The sequence below is a fragment of the Arvicola amphibius genome, chromosome 14, assembly GCF_903992535.2.
Source record: "Arvicola amphibius chromosome 14, mArvAmp1.2, whole genome shotgun sequence".
Taxonomy (NCBI): domain Eukaryota; kingdom Metazoa; phylum Chordata; class Mammalia; order Rodentia; family Cricetidae; genus Arvicola; species Arvicola amphibius.
The window spans coordinates 5,062,132-5,080,634 of NC_052060.1; the positions used below are offsets into that span (position 1 = coordinate 5,062,132).

The window sequence follows — 18,503 nt, forward strand, 5'->3', positions numbered from 1 at the left end:
GTGAGAGGGCTCAGGGAGTGAAGGTGCTTGTCAACAAGCCCAAAAGCCTGAGTTCAATCCCAGGGACCCACATGCTGGGAGAAGAGAACCTACTCTCGTAAATTGCCCTCTGAGCTTCACATTTATACCCCTATATAGAAGTAAATAAATGTAATTTTAAGTATTTTTAAATAATGAGAACTTTGGTGTATACAAATATGAAGATTTGGTGGCACACGCTTTGAATCCCAGCGCTCAGGCCACAGAGGCAGTTGGATCTCTGAGTTCGAGGCCAGCCTGGTCTACAGAGCAAGACACCCAGGGCAACACAGAGAAACCCTGTCTTGAGAAACCAAAAACAAAATGAAGATTTCCAGACTATAAAAACAACATTATCTTTGATGAAACGTGATTGGATAATATTATTCTCATGATTTTCTAGATTATCTTTAATAAAACGTGACTGAATATTGCCATTCTCATAGTTTCCTAGATTATCTTTGAGGAAATGTGATTGGATATTATTATACTCATAATTTTCTAGTTTTCTTTAAATAAAAATCGACTGAATCCATTTGCTAGAAGTTAATTTTCTACATTTGCTAGAATTTCTACATCTTTTACTGAAGCTATAAAATAATTAAAATTGTTTCTTTGCCCAAAAATCACATTAAAGACTACTACTGAAATTTACTTTTTCATTATTGTTGCTCTTGTTAGAAAGGGTCATACTAGGTGACTCTGACTGCCTGGAACTCACTCTGTAAACAAGGCTAGCCTTGAACTCACAGACATCTGCTTGCCTCCTAGTGCTGGTACGCCACCACACCTAACTGGTCTGATTTTGTTTGTTGCTGCATTCTTTTAAGAATCACATGCTTGAGTATTACATGCCTGCACGTTTGTATATGCAGAGTCTCCATGCCTGCAGTTGCAGAGGCCAGATGAACCCATCAAATCCCCTGTAGCTGAAATAACAGAAGGTTGTGAGCAGTCCTTTGTAAGAGGAACAAGAGTTCTTAACTTGTGAGCCATTAATCCAGCCCCCTAAAATATTTTTACTTCATTTTATTTTAGGCTTTGTCTAAAATAAAAGAATGTATGTAGCAATGTAGCCAGCCCTGTTATCAGACTGAAGTTACTTAGAAATAAACCAAAACACAAGAAGAAAGGTCGTTCTCTGCGACTTGTGGAGGTTTTCCTTTATGTTGTACTTGATTTAGAGATGATTGGATAAGAAAGACATTATTAAGACTATTTTTTCAGAATAAAAAACCTGAACTGAGATTTTATAACAGATTACACGTGGTTGGATAAAAACAGAAGCAAACTCCTGAGGTGGCAACAGGAGGGACAAAAGTTGGAAACCATTGAACTCTCTAGTCGAGCAAAATCCCGAGAGAGAGAGAGGAGAGAGAGAGAGAGAGAGAGAGAGAGAGAGAGAGAGAGAGAGAGAGAGAGAGAGAGAGAGAGAGAGAGAGAGAGAGAGAGAGCCCACAGAGTTAATTCAGTTTCAGGGGAATCCCTTGAGGGATGTCTAGGGAAAATACTAGACGTCTCAGGGAGAATGAAGTGTTTGACTGTTTGTAGGTAGTTATGTGTACATTGCTCAAGATGGCCAAAGACTAAGAGGACTGTATAAAACATCAGGAAGAACTGAGGACAAGAAGCCTTACTCTTAAAGGATTTGCCACATCAAATTAATTCGCTGGCCCCAATAGATAATGACAGTTCTGACGGTTCTAAGGAAACTTGGAAATGACAGACTTCTGTACTGAAGGTCTTGAAGAAGCAGAAATAAGCTAAGTTTACAATTGTCTTTTCCTCTCCTGTCACTTCAGCCTTCTAGCTAGCCCACGTCTGGGGTAGCAGGGAAGAAAGTAAGAAATAGACATTAAGATTTAGGCTCCTGGTTTCACACACTTCTAAAGAAGCATCAACCCTGTTTAATGTTTTTATTTTAACTATGAAATTCTCCTCAAAATTCCAAAAACCAATACTTGCCTAATTTCAGAGAAGCCGCTGAATCATTTAATAGTCTCCATGAACCTATTATGAACCAAAGTTTCACGTAGTATGAAATGGAAGGGTGGGAGTCACTGACAGCCGGGAGTAAATCCAGTTCCTTACAATAAAATAGCACCGGGGTTGAGAAAGCTCTGACGGCTATAATGGGCTAGAATGACCTTAATGTGCTTCCAGGAGAAGCCAACTCAAGTGTTTAGATGTCATAACCATTAGTAACTTAGGCTGAATGAGATGATTGTATCTACAATAACGCATGACACTAGCTCTTTTTCTCCAGGGGCTTCAATGTGCTAGCAAGAAAAACAAATGAGCAAATTTCATTTAGATTTAATACCTCTAAGGATGAAATTTCACAATAGGCTCTCTCACCTACACTTTGATAAACGCATATTTTAAGGCTCTCTCCAAAATTTTTGCTTAGAAAGCAGTCCCTCACCTGTAGGATAAACTGAAGAATACAAATGTAAAATAAATTTCCCATCTGAATTTTTAGAAGAGAAACACGGTGCCTCTCACCCTCGTCAAGGTGCTCCAGGTAGGGCTATGGTCATCTCTTCATGCTCCTCTGCATGCCGCACAGAAGTTAGCTGCTTTTCATCCAGTTATGGCAAAGTTCCTGTTTACCTAGAGTTCGTAGTTTACATAAAATAAATGGTTTAAGGGGTTAGAAATATGGCTCAGCAGTTAAGAGCACTTACTGCTCTTGCAAAGTTCCTAAATTTGATTCCTAGTGTCCATGTTGTGTGGCCGGTCCCAGGGGAATCTGACACATCTGGCCTCCATAGGCATCTGTACTCATATGTGTACATGCATGTGTACGCGCGCGCGCGCGCGCACACACACACACACAAAATTAAATCTTAAAAATAAATGACTAAAGATTTTTGATGAAGTCACAATAAATCAAGATTCGGAACATTCATCGCCTTTGTTTTAATGGTTTTTTTTATTTTAACAGTGAAAGAAAATTAGAAAATCTGCCAAATATTCTACCTTTTCGTGTTAGGTGGGGCCAGTATGCAGTCAGGAGGCAAGTCCTGTGAACCCTGTCCAAATAGCTACGTGAGCAAATAATGAGATAAACAAGCCATTCCTGGAGACAGAGGTGGAGCTGGGATTTGAATGAATCAGGTCGCCCCACAGAGTGGGTGTCGCCTTCCTAAGTTGCTCCCCAGGGCACAATTACAACCCCTATAAAAGGCCCGACTCCCAGTTAGCTAGCACACTTGCCAGCAGTGTCAGCGAGCAAGCACTTGACTTCTTCCTCTGGTGAAGTGGGTAAGTTCCCTTCTGGGGAATGGCGTTCTTCTATTTGATTCTTCATTTTCTAGCTGTGGTAGTACATGTTGGGGAAATGAAGGTAGGTCCTATGCTCCGGAGGGATCTCTGCCTTCCAGTGTTGGCAAAATCTCACCTATTCCATCTCCTCCTCCCCCTTCTTCTTCTTCTTCTTCTTCTTCTTCTTCTTCTTCTTCTTCTTCTTCTTCTTCTTCTTCTTTTTTTTTTGATGAGGTCTCGCTGTTTAGCCCTGCCTAGCCTAGACTATGCAGAGCAGGCTGGTCTTGAACTCACAGAAAGCAGCCTACCTCTGCCTCTGGGCAGCCAGCATTCTTGGCTTGTCCCATCTTTCTATGGTTGGATCCATCACTTGAATAGCAGTAGTTCTCTCAAGACTCTGAACCCGGTACTAACACACATCAAAAACTATCACGTGTGCCTCTTATGAGGCTCACCTTTCTGAAAAACTCTCATGCCTAGAGTGTGCAAACCCCCTGATCTCTTTTTTATGACACTGGGATCTTCATACAGTTCACATCTGAGTTGGTATGTGAGGTGTTGAAGACAGATGATGATAAAGAACTCAGCCAAGTGACCTACCTACTATGCAGTCAGCCAGCAAAGCCATCCAAGTATTCTTTTAACACCAGTGTATCAGTGGACAAGGTTTTTCTGTGGCCGTGGGTTTTGCTTTGTCTTGGCAATACTGAAAATTAAACACATTACTTTGCACATACTAACACTCACTCTACCTCGGAGATACATTCCCAGAGTCCCCCCCCCTTACAACACCAACATTGAAATGATTTATTTGTATTTAACAAATGCCAGCATTAAGTCCAAGATTATTCAAAGTTCTCCAGGTTTGTTTGACACATTGACTCTGTTTCATCAATCAGGATCTCTCAAATAACTTCAGTAACAGAAGATATGAATACCCATAGTACACCTAAGTTGATTCAGGCAACATGCATTCTGCTTTTCTGCCTTGCTGTACCTAACTATTACAATGTTTTATTTTGATGGGGAAGCACTCTGTAAACTTAGAATTGATGACATGAAGTAGTCTCTTATGGGCTCTGCATTTAAGGAATAATTCACATCTCCTTTTCACTGTTCTGTTTGTTGCCAGGTTTTTGCAGACACAATTGTCTATACATATTTATTTTTAACGATGCTCAAGCCCTTCTTTCACACACTCCTTGGCTTTTACCTACCCTTTTTGCTCAGCTTTAGGGGTTGCTATGAGTAGCAGCATATAGAATTGAGATTCTTACCCTCATCTCTTCACTATCTGCTCTGAAATATGCTGAAACAAAAAAGGGAGGAGGACGTGGAGATTTCACAGTGACGGACAATGAAAAGCTGACTGTAACATGCGTTGAAGATGATTTCCTTGGCTTAGAATTTTTCAGCGTTTCTCTTCCTCTTTTAGAATACAATATTGAGGGGTAAAATGCAAGTTGATATTTCAACTACTAGTGGAAAGAGTAAAGACCTGTCTAAATCGGTGTGGGTCAAGTCTCCCTAAAGTCAGAAGCAGAGGCTTGATTCCGAATCCTATCTTACTGTTCTAGGTTTACTTGAATCTGAAGGAAAGAAAACATGTCTCCACTTCTAAGAAGCGTTATTGACATCGCTGAAGTTTTCGATCATTATGCCTCACATAGCTGTGATGGGGCATCACTGAGCAAGAAAGACCTGAAGAACCTCCTTGAAAGGGAACTTGGGGATGTCCTCCAGGTAAGATCTAACCAGGAAAAGACAGCTATGAATGTGGGGCTATCACTTTCTTCCCAAGAAAGACCAGAGCAAAGAATATTGATTAAAATGGATTTTTCAATATGACAGGTCTACATTACATCATCATTCATTTTAGAGCCTGAGGTATTTAAATTGGTGTTGTAATCTGAGTACTAAAGAAGTTAATAGCATGTATTTAATAGACTTGGTGAGACTGTTAATGGGAATGAAGTGTTAATTAATAGGGCATTACCACTAATGGTACCTAATCAAGTTAATAGACTTGAAGGAACTTTTCTGTTCCCAACTTTCAGTAACTGAAATCTGCCTGTTTCTCGACTAAAATGGTGTTGCTGTAAATATCTTAGTTCTTCAAACACAGAATACAAATTAAATCTGAGTATTGGCTTTTTCAAACAAAAATGTCCTTTGGAAATCTTCATAAATTTCATTTTATTGATCAATAAAAGGACAAATTCATTCTTATTCAGCTATCTAGAAAGAATTTGTTGTTTTGATCAGCAAACAATTACAAAAATTTCCAACTGTGTATGCTTTGACATGAGTTGTCTACATATCGTATGAGAAAGCAAGACAACATGCACTAAGCATTTTCTAATTACACTAAATATCTCCTGATCTCAGCACAACATAAATAAGTGTGAGAGTGAAAGCTTACTACGTGTAAATAATTAATTATAAAACCTTTGCTTTAATCTTTCATAGAGACCACATGACCCTGAGACGGTAGATGTGATCCTAGAACTCCTGGATCGGGACTCCAATGGCCGTGTTGATTTCAACGAATTCCTCCTGTTCCTTTTCAAGCTTGCTCAAGCTTGCTATTCCGCTCTCAATCAGGCCGTAGGGCTAGATGAAAAGACAGCCCTGCCTAGAGAGAAGAGGAGCCTGTCACAAGATCGCAGGCAAGAAGACCAAAGGAGATTCGAGCCCCGGGACGTACAACAGGACGAAGAAGCCGGGCGCCGAAGCTGGCAGAAGAGACGTGAGCAGGAGGAGCGCGCTGAAGAGCAGAGCAGGAGGCAGGAGAGACTGGAGGAGAGACAGCAGAGGCGAGAACTGCAGGAACTGGAGGAGCGCCTGGCGGAGAAAGAGCCTCTAAGCTGGAGCCAGGGTCCTGATGCTGAAGAGTTTTCCGAGGAAGAGGAACAGCAAAGGCAAGAACTCAGGAGCAGGCAGCAGAGGGAAGAGAGACGGCTGCAGAAGCGCGGGCGACAGGAGCTGCGCGACCCCCAGCTTAGGCGCGAGCAGGAGTTAGTGGCTGAGGAGGACGAGGAGCAGACGCAACTCCGGGAGCCCCAGAGTCTCACCCGGAGGTGGCAGAGGCAGCTCGAAAGCGAGGCCGAAGCCCGTCAGAACAAAGTCTACGCCAGGCCCAGCAGACAGGAGCCGGAAGAGCGTCAGCTCCGGGAGCAGGAGCAGCGGTCCCGGGAGCTCCGAAGGCAGCGAGCCCAGGAGGAGGAGGAGGAACGCTTGGAGCAGCAGCAGCGGTCGCAGAGGCGCCAGACAGAGGAGCAGCGCTTCCGGGAGGAGGAGCAGCAGCTAGCAGAGCTCCAGGACAGCCTCCTAGAGGAACGCCAGAGGCGTCGCCAGGAAGAGCGCAGGCAACTGCAGGAAGAAAGCCAAAGGCGCAGCAGGCTGTACGCCAAACCCAGCGCCAGGCAGCAGAGGGAGGAAGTGCTGCGGGAGGAGCGGCTGCTGCAAGAAGAGGCTCAGCAGCGCCGACAGCGGGACAGAAAATACCGCCAGGAGGAAGAGCGGCTGCAGCAGGAGGAAGAGCAGCTGCGGCAGGAGGAGGAGCAGCTGCGGCGAGAGGAGGAGCAACTGCAGCGGGAGGAAGAACGGCTGCAGAAGGAAAGGAGGCGCCTGCAGCAGGAGAGGCAGTATCGCAAGGAGAACGACGTGCAGCGCGAGGAAGAGCAGCTGCAGCGGGAGGCAGAGCAGCTGCAACGGGAGGAAGAGCGGCTGCAGCAGCAGGAAGAACGGCTGCGGAAGGAAAGGAGGCGCCTGCAGCAGGAGAGGCAGGATCGCAAAGAGAACGACTTGCAGCGCGAGGAAGAGCAGCTGCAGCGGGAGGCAGAGCAGCTGCAGCGGGACGAAGAGCAGCTGCAGCGAGACGAAGAGCAGCTGCATAGGGAAAGAAGGCGCCTGCAGCAGGAGAGGCAGTTTCAAGAGGAGGACCTGCAGCAGGAGGAAGAGCGGCTGCAGCAGGAGGAAGGGCGGCTGCGGAGAGAAAGAAGGCGCCTGCAGCAGGAGAGGCAGTATCAAGAGGAGGACCTGCAGAGGCTGAGAGACGAAGGTCAGCGTAGGGATCTGAAGTGGCAGTGGCAACCAGAGAAAGAAACTGAAGCTCGTGGCCGCAGGCTCTTCTCCAAACGCAGGGAGGATGGAGAACAGATCCGCCAGCTGGAGGATTCTCTGGAGCATGAAAGACGCTCACGTCAGGATCGGCGGCCTCTGCAAGACGAAGCAGAAGAGAAGCGAGAGCTGGAGCAGGAAAGGCGGCGGCGACAGCAGCGCGACCGGCAGTTCCTAGAGGAAGAGCAGCTGCAGCGAGAGCGCCAACGGGAAGCCGCACGACGAGGCGAGAGGCTCCGGGAGGAAGAGCAGCTCCTGAGAGACTCGAGGAGACGGCCACAGGAGAGGGACGGAAAGTTCCTTGAGGAGGAAAGGCAGCTGCGGAAGGAGCGGGAAGAGCTGAGGCAAAGACGAGAAGAGAGACAGTTCCAGGAGGAGGAGCTGCGCCGCCAAGAACAGGAGAAAGAACTTCGGCAGGAGCGCGACAGAAAATCCCGTGAGGAACAAGAGCGCCGCCAGCAGCGGTGTGAGGAGGAGCAGCTCCGGGAAGAAGAGCAGCTCCGTCAGCAACGACAGCAAAGAGACAGGAAACTCCGCCGGGAAGAAGAGCGCTTGCAGGAACTGGAGGAAGAGCAGCTAAGACGCCAGGAGCGTGACAGGAAAGTCCGCCGGGATCAAGAGCGCCTGCAGGAGCTCGAGGAAGAGCAGCTGAGGCGCCAGGAACGTGACAGGAAAGTCCGCAGGGAAGAAGAGCGCCTGCAGGAACTGGAGGAAGAGCCGCTGAGGCGACAGGAACGTGACAGGAAGCTCCGCCGGGATCAAGAGCGCCGTCGGGAGCTTGAGGAAGATCAGCTGAGGCGACCTGAGCGTGAGGACAGAAGATTCCGCCAGGAACAAGAGCGTCGCCAGCAGCGGCGTGAGGAGGAGCAGCTCCGGGAAGAAGAGCAGCTCCGTCAGCAACGTGACAGGAAACTCCGAAGGGAAGAAGAGCGCCTGCAGGAGCTCGAGGAAGAGCAGCTGAGGCGACAGGAACGTGACAGAAGATCCCGCCAGGAACAACAGCTTCGCCAGGAGCAGCGTGAGGAAGAGCAGCTGAGGCGCCAGGAACGTGAAAGGAAACTCCGCCGGGAAGAAGAGCGCCTGCAGGAACTGGAGGAAGAGCAGCTGAGGCGACAGGAACGTGACAGGAAGCTCCGCCGGGAAGAAGAGCGCCTGCAGGAACTGGAGGAAGAGCAGCTGAGGCGACAGGAACGTGACAGGAAAGTCCGTCGGGATCAAGAGCGCCTGCAGGAACTGGAGGAAGAGCAGCTGAGGCGACAGGAACGTGACAGGAAGCTCCGCCGGGATCAAGAGCGCCGTCAGGAGCTTGAGGAAGATCAGCTGAGGCGACCTGAGCGTGAGGACAGAAGATTCCGCCAGGAACAAGAGCGTCGCCAGCAGCGGCGTGAGGAGGAGCAGCTCCGGGAGGAAGAGCAGCTCCGTCAGCAACGTGACAGGAAACTCCGAAGGGAAGAAGAGCGCCTGCAGGAGCTCGAGGAAGAGCAGCTGAGGCGACAGGAACGTGACAGAAGATCCCGCCAGGAACAACAGCTTCGCCAGGAGCAGCGTGAGGAAGAGCAGCTGAGGCGCCAGGAACGTGAAAGGAAACTCCGCCGGGAAGAAGAGCGCCTGCAGGAGCTCGAGGAAGAGCAGTTGCAGGACAGGAAGTTCCTCCGGGAACAAGAGCTCAGGCGTGACAGAAAACTCCGTCGGGAAGAAGAGCGCCTGCAGGAACTGGAGGAAGAGCAGCTGCGAGACCGAAAGCTGAGGGTGGAGGAGCAGCTTCGCAGGGAGCGCGAGGCAGAGCGGCAGCGTGGACAGGAACGTGACGGAAAATTCCGCCGGGAACAAGAATTCCGCCAGGAACTAGAGGATGAGCAGCCGAGGGATAGAAAGTTCCGCCGGGAACAAGAGCTCAGGCGCGACAGAAAACTCCAGGAGGAAGAAGAGCGCCTGCAGGAACTGGAAGAAGAGCAGCTGAGGCGACAGGAAAGAGACAGGAAACTCCGTCGGGAAGAAGAGCGCCTGCAGGAACTGGAGGAAGAGCAGCAGAGGCTCCAGGAAAGAGACAGGAAACTCCGTCGGGAAGAGCGCCTGCAGGAACTAGAGGAAGAGCAGCCTAGACGCCAGGAGCGTGAGAGGAAACTTCGCCAGGAAGAAGAGCGCTTGCAGGAACTGGAGGAAGAGCAGCTGAGACGCCAGGAGCGTGACAGGAAAGTCCTCAGGGAAGAAGAGCGCCTGCAGGAACTGGAGGAAGAGCAGCTGCGAGACCGAAAGCTGAGAGTGGAGGAGCAGCTTCGCAGGGAGCGCGAGGCAGAGCGGCAGCGTGGACAGGAACGTGACAGAAAGTTCCGCCGGGAAGAAGAGCTCAGGCGGGACAGAAAACTCCGTGAGGAAGAAGAGCTCCGCCAGGAACTCCAGGAAGAGCAGCGGAGACGCCAGGAACGTGACAGGAAATTCCGTGAGGAAGAAGAACGCAGTCAGGAGCGCGACCAGAGATTCCGCGGGGAACCAGAGCTCCGGAATGAAAAAGAGGGGCATCAGCGGCGCCGCCAAGAACTCGAGGAAGAACAGCTTCGCTTTGAGGAACAGCAGCGTCGCCACCAGGAACGAGAGCAACAGCTTCGCCAAGAGCGCGACAGGGAATTCCGGGAGGAGAAGCAGCAGCGCCAGGAACGTGAAGAACTGCAGCTGAGGAGGCAGAAACGAGATGGGCAGTACTCGGCTGAGAATCAGTTTGCCAGGGATACGATTCGTCGTCGTCAGGAACAAGAAAGACGTCAGGAAGAGGAACAAAGACGTCGCCAAGAGCGGGAGAGGAAATTTCAAGAGGAGCGGATCCGTAGGCAGGAGGAGCAGAGGCGCCGCCAAGCCTTGGAGACTGGCACGCGCCAGTTTGCCAACGTCCCGGTGCGTTCCAGCCCTCTCTATGAGTACATCCAAGAGCAGAGGTCTCAATACCGCCCTTAAAGGATGCTGCTAGCGTCCTGGCACCAGCCAAAGAAATGTTTCTTTTTCAAGCAAAAGAAGATGAGAAACACTGGGTATCAAATGATAACTCATGTGTTTCTGGTTGTGGGAAAACTCTCTGATCTTAGAATGCCTTTTCCGGAATCTTAAACTATACCTATTTCATTTCTTTCTGTTCCTGTCTCTTATTCTGTCTGGGGTAGTTCTTTATTGCAAGATGTCTTTGTTCTTTAGTGCAGATGTGGTGCGCACTTTTCAAAAGAAGTCATTTAATTTTTTAAAAGGAATTTTGTTTGAGGAGCACATTGATTTATTGCCTTCATAGCTAACAAGAATAATGTAACAATTTGATATTCAAAATAGTTGAGCCACTATTTTTAGTGGTAGATCATGTTGGGAACCCTCATTTTTATAAGTTTAAGTTGACATTTTCTTCGAACTAAATCTCATTTGTCTTTACCTCCAAACAGTTTTCTCGATCTTTTTCTTGCATAATTTTGACAACCCTCATATTTGCAAGGGGTGATTTATGCGAAAAATACCATGTGAAATCAGTTCATAACTGAAAGAAATCTCTCTTAAGAGAAAGACTTGGGCATGAAATTATTTTTGGCATTATAATTTTATACTTAGCACCACTTAAAATTTCATGAAGCAGAAGCAAGGTGTTTCTCAAACAACTCCAATTTAAAACTGCTGTGATTTGTAGAGTTCTGTTCCACTTCCCCAAGTTTTGTTGGGTTTGAGAATATTACTACTTTTGTACATGTTGGTTTAGAGGGAACCTACTCAAGACCCTGTAAACATCTTTCTTGTTTAGGTCCAAAAAGAGTTCAGAAAGTGATGGAAGAAGGAAAGGGGAAGATGTATAAACAGAGGGCAAATTTATAGAAGTCTCATGACTAGACATAGCCCACAATCATTTGAGGCTTTATACTACCTTAAAGACATTCTTGTTGAAACAATTGATCTGTTAAAAAAAAATCAATAAATGTTTGGCAAATAATTATCCTTGTCTGTTTTAATTATGTGCCTATCATACTGCATGTCTAATCTGGAAATGCATATATAATCACATAGTATTTTTACTATCAGCTATGTCCAAATATTTAAAAAAAAAAAGGTGGAGAGAATCTTCAATTTTTCCTACAAATTTTTCCCAACTAAGAAGACTTCTATATTATTTAAGAGTAATACTTGGACAAAAAGTATTAGAATTTGGCATTATATTTTTATGCTTAGCACCACTGAAAGTCTTACAAAGCAGAAGCAAGGTGTTTCTCAAACACCTCCAAGTTATAACTGCTGTCATTTGTAGAGTTCTGGTCCATTGCCCCAAGTTTTGTTGGGTTGGAGAATATTACTACTTTTGTACATGTTGGTTTAGAGGGAACCTACTCAAAATCCTGTAAACACCTGTCTTGCCTGGGGGCCAAGAAGTGTTCCCTGAGTGTTGCACAAAGTTAAGGGGACTCTTCATGCATTTCCAATATCAGACTCTCCAAGAGTTTTCTTCTTGATGTTGCCTCTTTCCATACCCCTTCTTGCAGTGACTCACACTGCTCACAACAAATATGGCACTTCCAGTGTTTGTTACTATTTCCTTCTATAATGGAGCAGATATGTTGTGTCTAAGCCAGTGATGGAACATGACCTAAAATTTCCAAGCTCTGTAGACCCAATTAGTGTCCCAGGGATTTAAGCAACATAGTCCAGGAGGTGCCTGAATCAGAAAATGCTAAATAGTAATTAATACAAATGTCACGTTGCCATCTCACAATGCAGACACCCCTGTGCTTCCTGCTGAACTGTATTATTTAGTTGAGTTACTAGGGAAAAAATTATAAAGGACCTTATCAAGAATATCACAGCCAGGCATTGGTGGTGCCCGCCTTTAATCCCAGCACTCAGGAGGCAAAGGCATGAGGATCTCTGAGTTCGAGACCAGCCTGGTCTACAGAGTAAGTTCCAGGACAGCTAGGGATACACAAAAAAAGCTATCTTAGTTTTAAAAAGAAAGAAATAAAGAAAAAATAAAGGAAAAAGAATATCACTTTTTTAATTGTGAGACTCTTGGAAATTGCCCTAAAGCTATAGTCAACACATCAGCCAATGGTTAAGGCTAAGGAGGCTAAGCCTGTGGCTCCTGAGTATCATCTGGTTGAATAAGGAGGCCCTTGACTGTAAGGAGTACAGACTCTCTCACATTTTCACACAACTGGAAGATGTTCATCAGAAACATAGATAAGGAATCCTTTTGTTCTTTCAAACTATTTCTAATTCTAAAACCATTTTCCCCACATACATTTTTTTCTTAAGTTCTTTACTGAAGCCCCAGAAGAAATTCATTAATTTTCCTAGGATCCTCATGAAAGATGCCTCTTATAAATCCCCAGGTTCAGAATATTATACTCATCAGTCAAGCTACAGTTCAACAGAGATTGAAGCCATTCAGACCTCCTACAGCACTTTACAAATGAAGAAAACTGGTTTCCACAGAAGAAACTATTGTTTCATCAATTTTTAATGATGTTCTTTCTTGACAAGTGTGTTGGTAAAGCCCCACTCCCTAGCTACTCTTAGCAAAGTGGCAGGCAAAGTTAGAGGCCAACCATCTTGTCACAGCCAAATGCTGTACCTGTCAGGGCAGGACCTTGATGTTATTGGGCAGTTGCATGCTTAACTTCAAGCTAGAAGTTCTAGGAACATTGTTTCAACTGCTAATGGGAACTAGGATGGAGAATTGTTGTGTGACAGACTTTTCCTGGGGTGGCACCATTCATCTATTCATCCCAGAACTGGAACAGGTCAAAGAAAGACTTGCACCAATGTCAAACTTGATGAGCCAGTGGGTTTTTAGGAAGTTACTAACAGGGATCTGGGTGAGGAGTAGCTTAGTAGCAGAAGAGGTGACCCAAAAGCAGCTACATCATTAAGAATCCTTTCCCCGACATGCAAAAAAGATCACCAAAGCTGCGACTCTGGGGCTTTCAACATAGCTAGCAGGCAGGTTCGTGGGTGGTCCAGCAATGTCTTCTCTCTGCAGTTCTGCTGGCCAGTCTCTTTCCCCAACAAGTGCTTCCTTCTTTTTATAGTACTGGGGAGAAATATGCTTCCTTTTATACTACTGCTCCTCAAGAGTCTCCCAAGTTTCTGTTTTTCAAGACTGGTGGAGAGAAGTTTTTCTTATAAACCTTCTGAGGTTCATAAGCCTCTTGTTCCTTCCTGGAGGAAAAGCTTCAACTCAGAGGAAAATGCCATACAAGAGTTTAATATGATGTGATTTAAAAAAAGTGGCTCTCCACGTCTCTCTCTTCTTTCCTTCCTTCCTCCCTCCCTCTCCCTCCCTCTCCTTCCGTGTCTCTCTCTCCCTCTCTCTCTCTCTCTCTCTCTCTCTCTCTCTCTCTCTCACACACACACACACACACACACACACACACAAACACACACATGGGTTTATATGTTGAATTATAAACATTCAGTAACTTGAGATATGCCCTTATTTGGAGATGCAATGTTTAAAGAGGTAATTAAAATGAGGATATTAGTTTGGGTTCTAATCTGATATGACTGTTATCCTCACAGTACAAAAACTTGAACACAGGCACAAACAGTAGCAGAGAGATATGAAAACACAAAAAGAAGGTCATCAAGGGTGAAGGTATGAAGAGACCCCTTCCTTATAATTCTCAGTAGTCAATCGGGCTGACATCTGGGTCTTGGTCTTCAAGCCTTATGGACTCAGAAAAAATAAATTTATTTAAGTCTCTGTGGTACTTCATTATGACGGCCTGGACACAAATACATTATATAAGGTAGAGTTGTGATCCATTGCTAGGCAAGCTCCTGTATTACCATCTTTATTCTTAGCAATTGTGCAAACAGGTCTTGCTTGGTTGATTAATTTTTTTGTTGCATAATTATCAGATTCTACTTAGCAGGCCAAACTCTTACAACCTTCAAATAATGCAGGAGAGCAACATCTGCAGAAAATAAATTATGGTACAAGTCCAGAACTGAAAGAAAGATCTGTTAAGAGTAAAATTTAGCTGGAAAATTAGAATTTGGCATTATATTTTTATGTGTAGCACCAGTTAAAATATCACAAAGCAAAACAAGGTGTTTCTCAAGCTTCAGAACTCAGAGGTTCTATGATACCATAAAAATAATCCTGTAAGAGTTCATTCATTCACCATTCAGTCAGTAAATAGTTATTGATCTCATGACCTGTGCAAAACACTGTTCCAGGAGATACACATGCAGGGAAGAAGTAGCAGTTCTGGGCTCTTCCTTCACTTCACTATTTTGAGGTCTTGTGTAAGCATATTGGGCTTTCTGGGTTTCCATTGATTTATATTCCATCAACATTATCCCTAGGATTGAAAAAATTACATTCTATTTGAGAGGCAGGGGCAGAAGAATCAGGAGCCTGAGGCCAGGTTAACTTTGTCTACAGACTCAAAAAGAGTTCTTTTTAACTGGAGCACTGGACATGTTCCATTGGGTCTCTCAGAGCGACTCTAATTACTCCCACCCCCAGCTCCTAGGGTTACCTAACAGAAAACAAGAGAAAGACTTAATTGACTGTAGTGGTCCTGAGAATCTATTTCAGCTTCAAAGATTTTATTTCCCCAGCCGAACATCCCTGAATTCCCCTGTTTGTCTCCCCAGACCATCCCAGAGCTCCTTCTTATCACCCAGGTTTATTCATTAAGAGACCATTTTAAACTACTTCATTTCCTTTAATCCTCTCACTGTCAAAGATGTTGACCCTGCCGCTTTACAGCCTCACTCTGTGCATTTGATCATGCTCACTCTTTTCTAAGGAGAAAATTTAGTCCTCAGATTTACTCCATTCCAACAAAACTTCGAGAGCCATCAGCGTTCACCATCAGGCGTGTCTTGCTCCATCATCTACCGTAATTACACACAGCTAATATGAGCATTCAGTCATGATAATTGTGAGATATTCTTTCAGCAAGTATACTGGACCTATAATCTTCTGGAGATGATAATCTATGTAACATATAATGAGCACATTGCCTTGCTAGTAAAGAACTGAGAGTCATATGCAGTAATCTAAAACACGTTCAAAAGATTCCAACCATTTATCATTTTTGGAACCCTGAGGCTGGTAATGGCAAGCACTCAAATTACAAAACCTCATAGAATTTAATTTTTATTATTTCTTTTTAAGAAATGTGCCACGTTTTCAGCAAGATAAAATACAGGACTTGAGTTTTTAACTTAATGACTGGCTGCTTCAATCCAGTATCCACCATCTTCTCAACCTTGGATCTCACAGTATCTTTGGGGCCAACTATATGCTCAAACTTAATTCTTAGGACAGCATAGACTGTCCTTGCTTCATAGGCTTATGGTAGAATTATGGTACTTACAAGGTATGCCTCCTCTCCACCTGTATCCAAGGGAAATTTCTAGTCAATTCATGATCTAGATTGAAATTTAACTGTTAGGAATTTTCCTAACGCGAGCTCTCTGCCGACACTAAAAATCCCAATCAAGCCAAATCACAACAAGCCAAATTAAAAAATATCCAGGTTTAATGGGATTCCTGCCCGTTCGCCCGAGGGGGAATCGGGAAGCCCCGAATGCGACCACCAGGGGGAGAAGAAGAGACCTAGCAGGAAAGCAGTTTAAATAGACTGGAGGAGTGGTCAAGATTTTGGCAGGCTGTCTTGACCCTCCTCCAGGGAGGGGTCAAGGCTTGGCGGGCACAGGGACAGGCGAGTGGGGGGGTGGGGCTCCAAAGATGGAGGCCAGAGACCCTGACTTATACTAACCACCCTAACACACAATGTTTCTCTCCATTGAAACTCTCAGATACATTATCTTTAACTGACTGTAGTGGCACATGCCTTTATCCTAGGGCTTGGGAGGCAGAGGCAGATGGATTTCTGTGAGTTTGAAGACAGCTTGCTCTATGGAAGGAGTTCCAGGACAGTCAGAGTTACACACTAAGACCCTGATATAAAAAACAAACAAACAAACAAAAAACCCAACAACAAATAAGAAAAGAAAAACAAACACAAAAAGGTATGCTATCTTTACCATCTATTAATTGATTACAATATTCTTCTTCAGTTGGCTTTCTACATGTTTCATTTCCTAATATGATTGCTATAAGACAATAATTTGGACATTTTTTATTTTGAATGTTTTTCCCATGATGAACAATAAGCAACATGGCTCTGTGAAGTTCTGAGGAAATATATGAACTCTATCACTAGAAAAAAATCACATTTAACGCTTTAGACTGGAATTTGAAAAGTTTATAATTACGATAAGCCTTCTTAACTTTACATAGCTGGCACAAGTGGGAGAGTAGAAACTAGGTGAATTTCAAGTCACCTGGTGTCACAAAAGCTAGAAAAGGACAGACTGTAAAAAGAGAGTTATCAAGCCATGTGCTGGTGGTGCATGCCTTTAATTCCAGCATTTGGGAGGCAGAAGCATGCAGATCTCTGTGAGTTCGAGGCCAGCCTGATCTACAAGAGCTAGTTCCAGGACAACTAGGACTGTTACACAGAGAAATGTTATCTAAAAAAAAAAAAGAAAGAAAAGAGAAAGAAAGAAAGAAAGAAAGAAAGAAAGAAAGAAAGAAAGAAAGACAGGGAATACAAGGAAAATAAACTGTTGTGTGATATTTTGTTTGTGTTCTGACAAATAAAGCTTGCCTGGAGATCAGAGGACAGAGCTAGCTAGTTAACCATAGAGATCTGGAAATCTCTACAGAGAGAGGTAAAAAGTTTTTAATGGCTGCTCCTGTTTCTTTGCTATTTCAACTTTTACCCTGATATCTGGCTCAGAGTTTTTCATCGATAAGGCTAATTAGGATCATGCTTCAATAAATAAAAGCATGGGAAGATGTTTTTCTATGGCCAGCCAGCTCCCCAAAAATAAAATGAAAACTAATTATTAATTATGAAAGCTTGGCCTTTAGCTAGTCTTGTTTTCAACTAGCTCTTATAACTTAATTAACCCATATTTTTAAATCTACATTTAACGAGTCTTGGCTGCCTATCCTCTCCTGCCTAGCTATGGGGCACTCGACTGTTTATGACACCAATTGCAGCAAAACATCTCCACATAGTGTACAGACTCCACAATAAGAGGACAAGTCTTACAAGGACGTGAACTATGAAGGGGAGAAAGGAAGTTAGATGTGGTCGAGATATGTGATGGGACCCGAGTTTGTTTTAATGCTTTGGTGTAAGGACTAACAAAAAGAGGGTGAAGTAGAAAGGAGAGGAGATGATCACATTTTATTAAACAATCTTAAATATACACCCATCAAGTCTGATGGCCTGATTTGATCCTTGGAACTTAACATGGTAAAAGAAAAGAATAAACTCCACAAGTTGCTTTCTGAACTCCACACAAATGCTGAGGCATAGGCATGCAAGCATGATCACATGCACACACACACATACACACACACACACACACAGAGAGAGAGAGAGAGAGAAAATAAATAAATATGTATTTTTTTAAAAAGATATAACTTTATATAATCTATTCAGTTTCGGTATCCTTATGATAATCCTAGACTTCGGGATTATGAAGATTATGAAGAGTAAAAATAACCTGTTTAAAACATAAGGTAGATAATCAATAAATAAGGGTGATGCCCATTGTCTAGTTCAATGGTCATGAAAATACTAAATCTGCAGGAAGAAAGCCAAATAGTCATGAAAATACGAAATCTTCAGGAAGAAAGCCCCATGGTAAAATTAGAGGTAGGAATAAACCCAGTCCTTTCCATTCTGGTGCCCTCATTTCGGGAGACTTCCCTCAATCTTGTCTTTCTACACTCCAGACAGTGAGCTGGCCTGGCGCACAACAGTGGTCAAGTGTGAGATATGCTTACTTTCTCACTACAGTCTTGGGAGTCCAGATAGTTTACTCTCCTTTCCTTATTTGTGGCTACAGTAATCAAATTTAAGACACTGTTGAAATTTAGTGAAGGCCAGATGATAAATTAAATGCCAAGTTGAACCCCACAGAGTCTCTCATTTGTTCAAAGTTATTTCATAATCACCTGATTATGGAGTGTGAGCATAAACTAACTGTACACACTGATTATACATACATACGTAACACACATACATAATAGTATACATACT

The 18,503-nt window shown here is 44.4% G+C and overlaps 1 protein-coding gene across 1 annotated transcript; it reads left to right on the forward strand.

Annotated features, from left to right (window-relative positions):
* Positions 1-4,890: 4,890 nt before the first annotated feature.
* Tchh (trichohyalin) lies at positions 4,891-10,356 on the forward strand. Its single transcript, XM_038312141.1, has 3 exons — positions 4,891-5,028; positions 5,755-6,805; positions 7,133-10,356. Exons 1-3 carry the CDS (start codon positions 4,891-4,893, stop codon positions 10,354-10,356), a joined length of 4,413 nt encoding a protein of 1,470 aa, XP_038168069.1.
* The last annotated feature ends 8,147 nt before the right edge of the window (positions 10,357-18,503 follow it).

What these genes read in the sequence shown, in the direction of transcription:
- Tchh (XM_038312141.1), top strand. Translation starts at nt 4,891, where the DNA reads ATGTCTCCACTTCTAAGAAGCGTTATTGACATCGCTGAAGTTTTCGAT. An exon ending in AACTTGGGGATGTCCTCCAG is followed by an intron (nt 5,029 to 5,754) that starts GTAAGATCTAAC and finishes AATCTTTCATAG; the next exon opens with AGACCACATGACCCTGAGAC. An exon ending in AAAATACCGCCAGGAGGAAG is followed by an intron (nt 6,806 to 7,132) that starts AGCGGCTGCAGC and finishes GGGAGGCAGAGC; the next exon opens with AGCTGCAGCGGGACGAAGAG.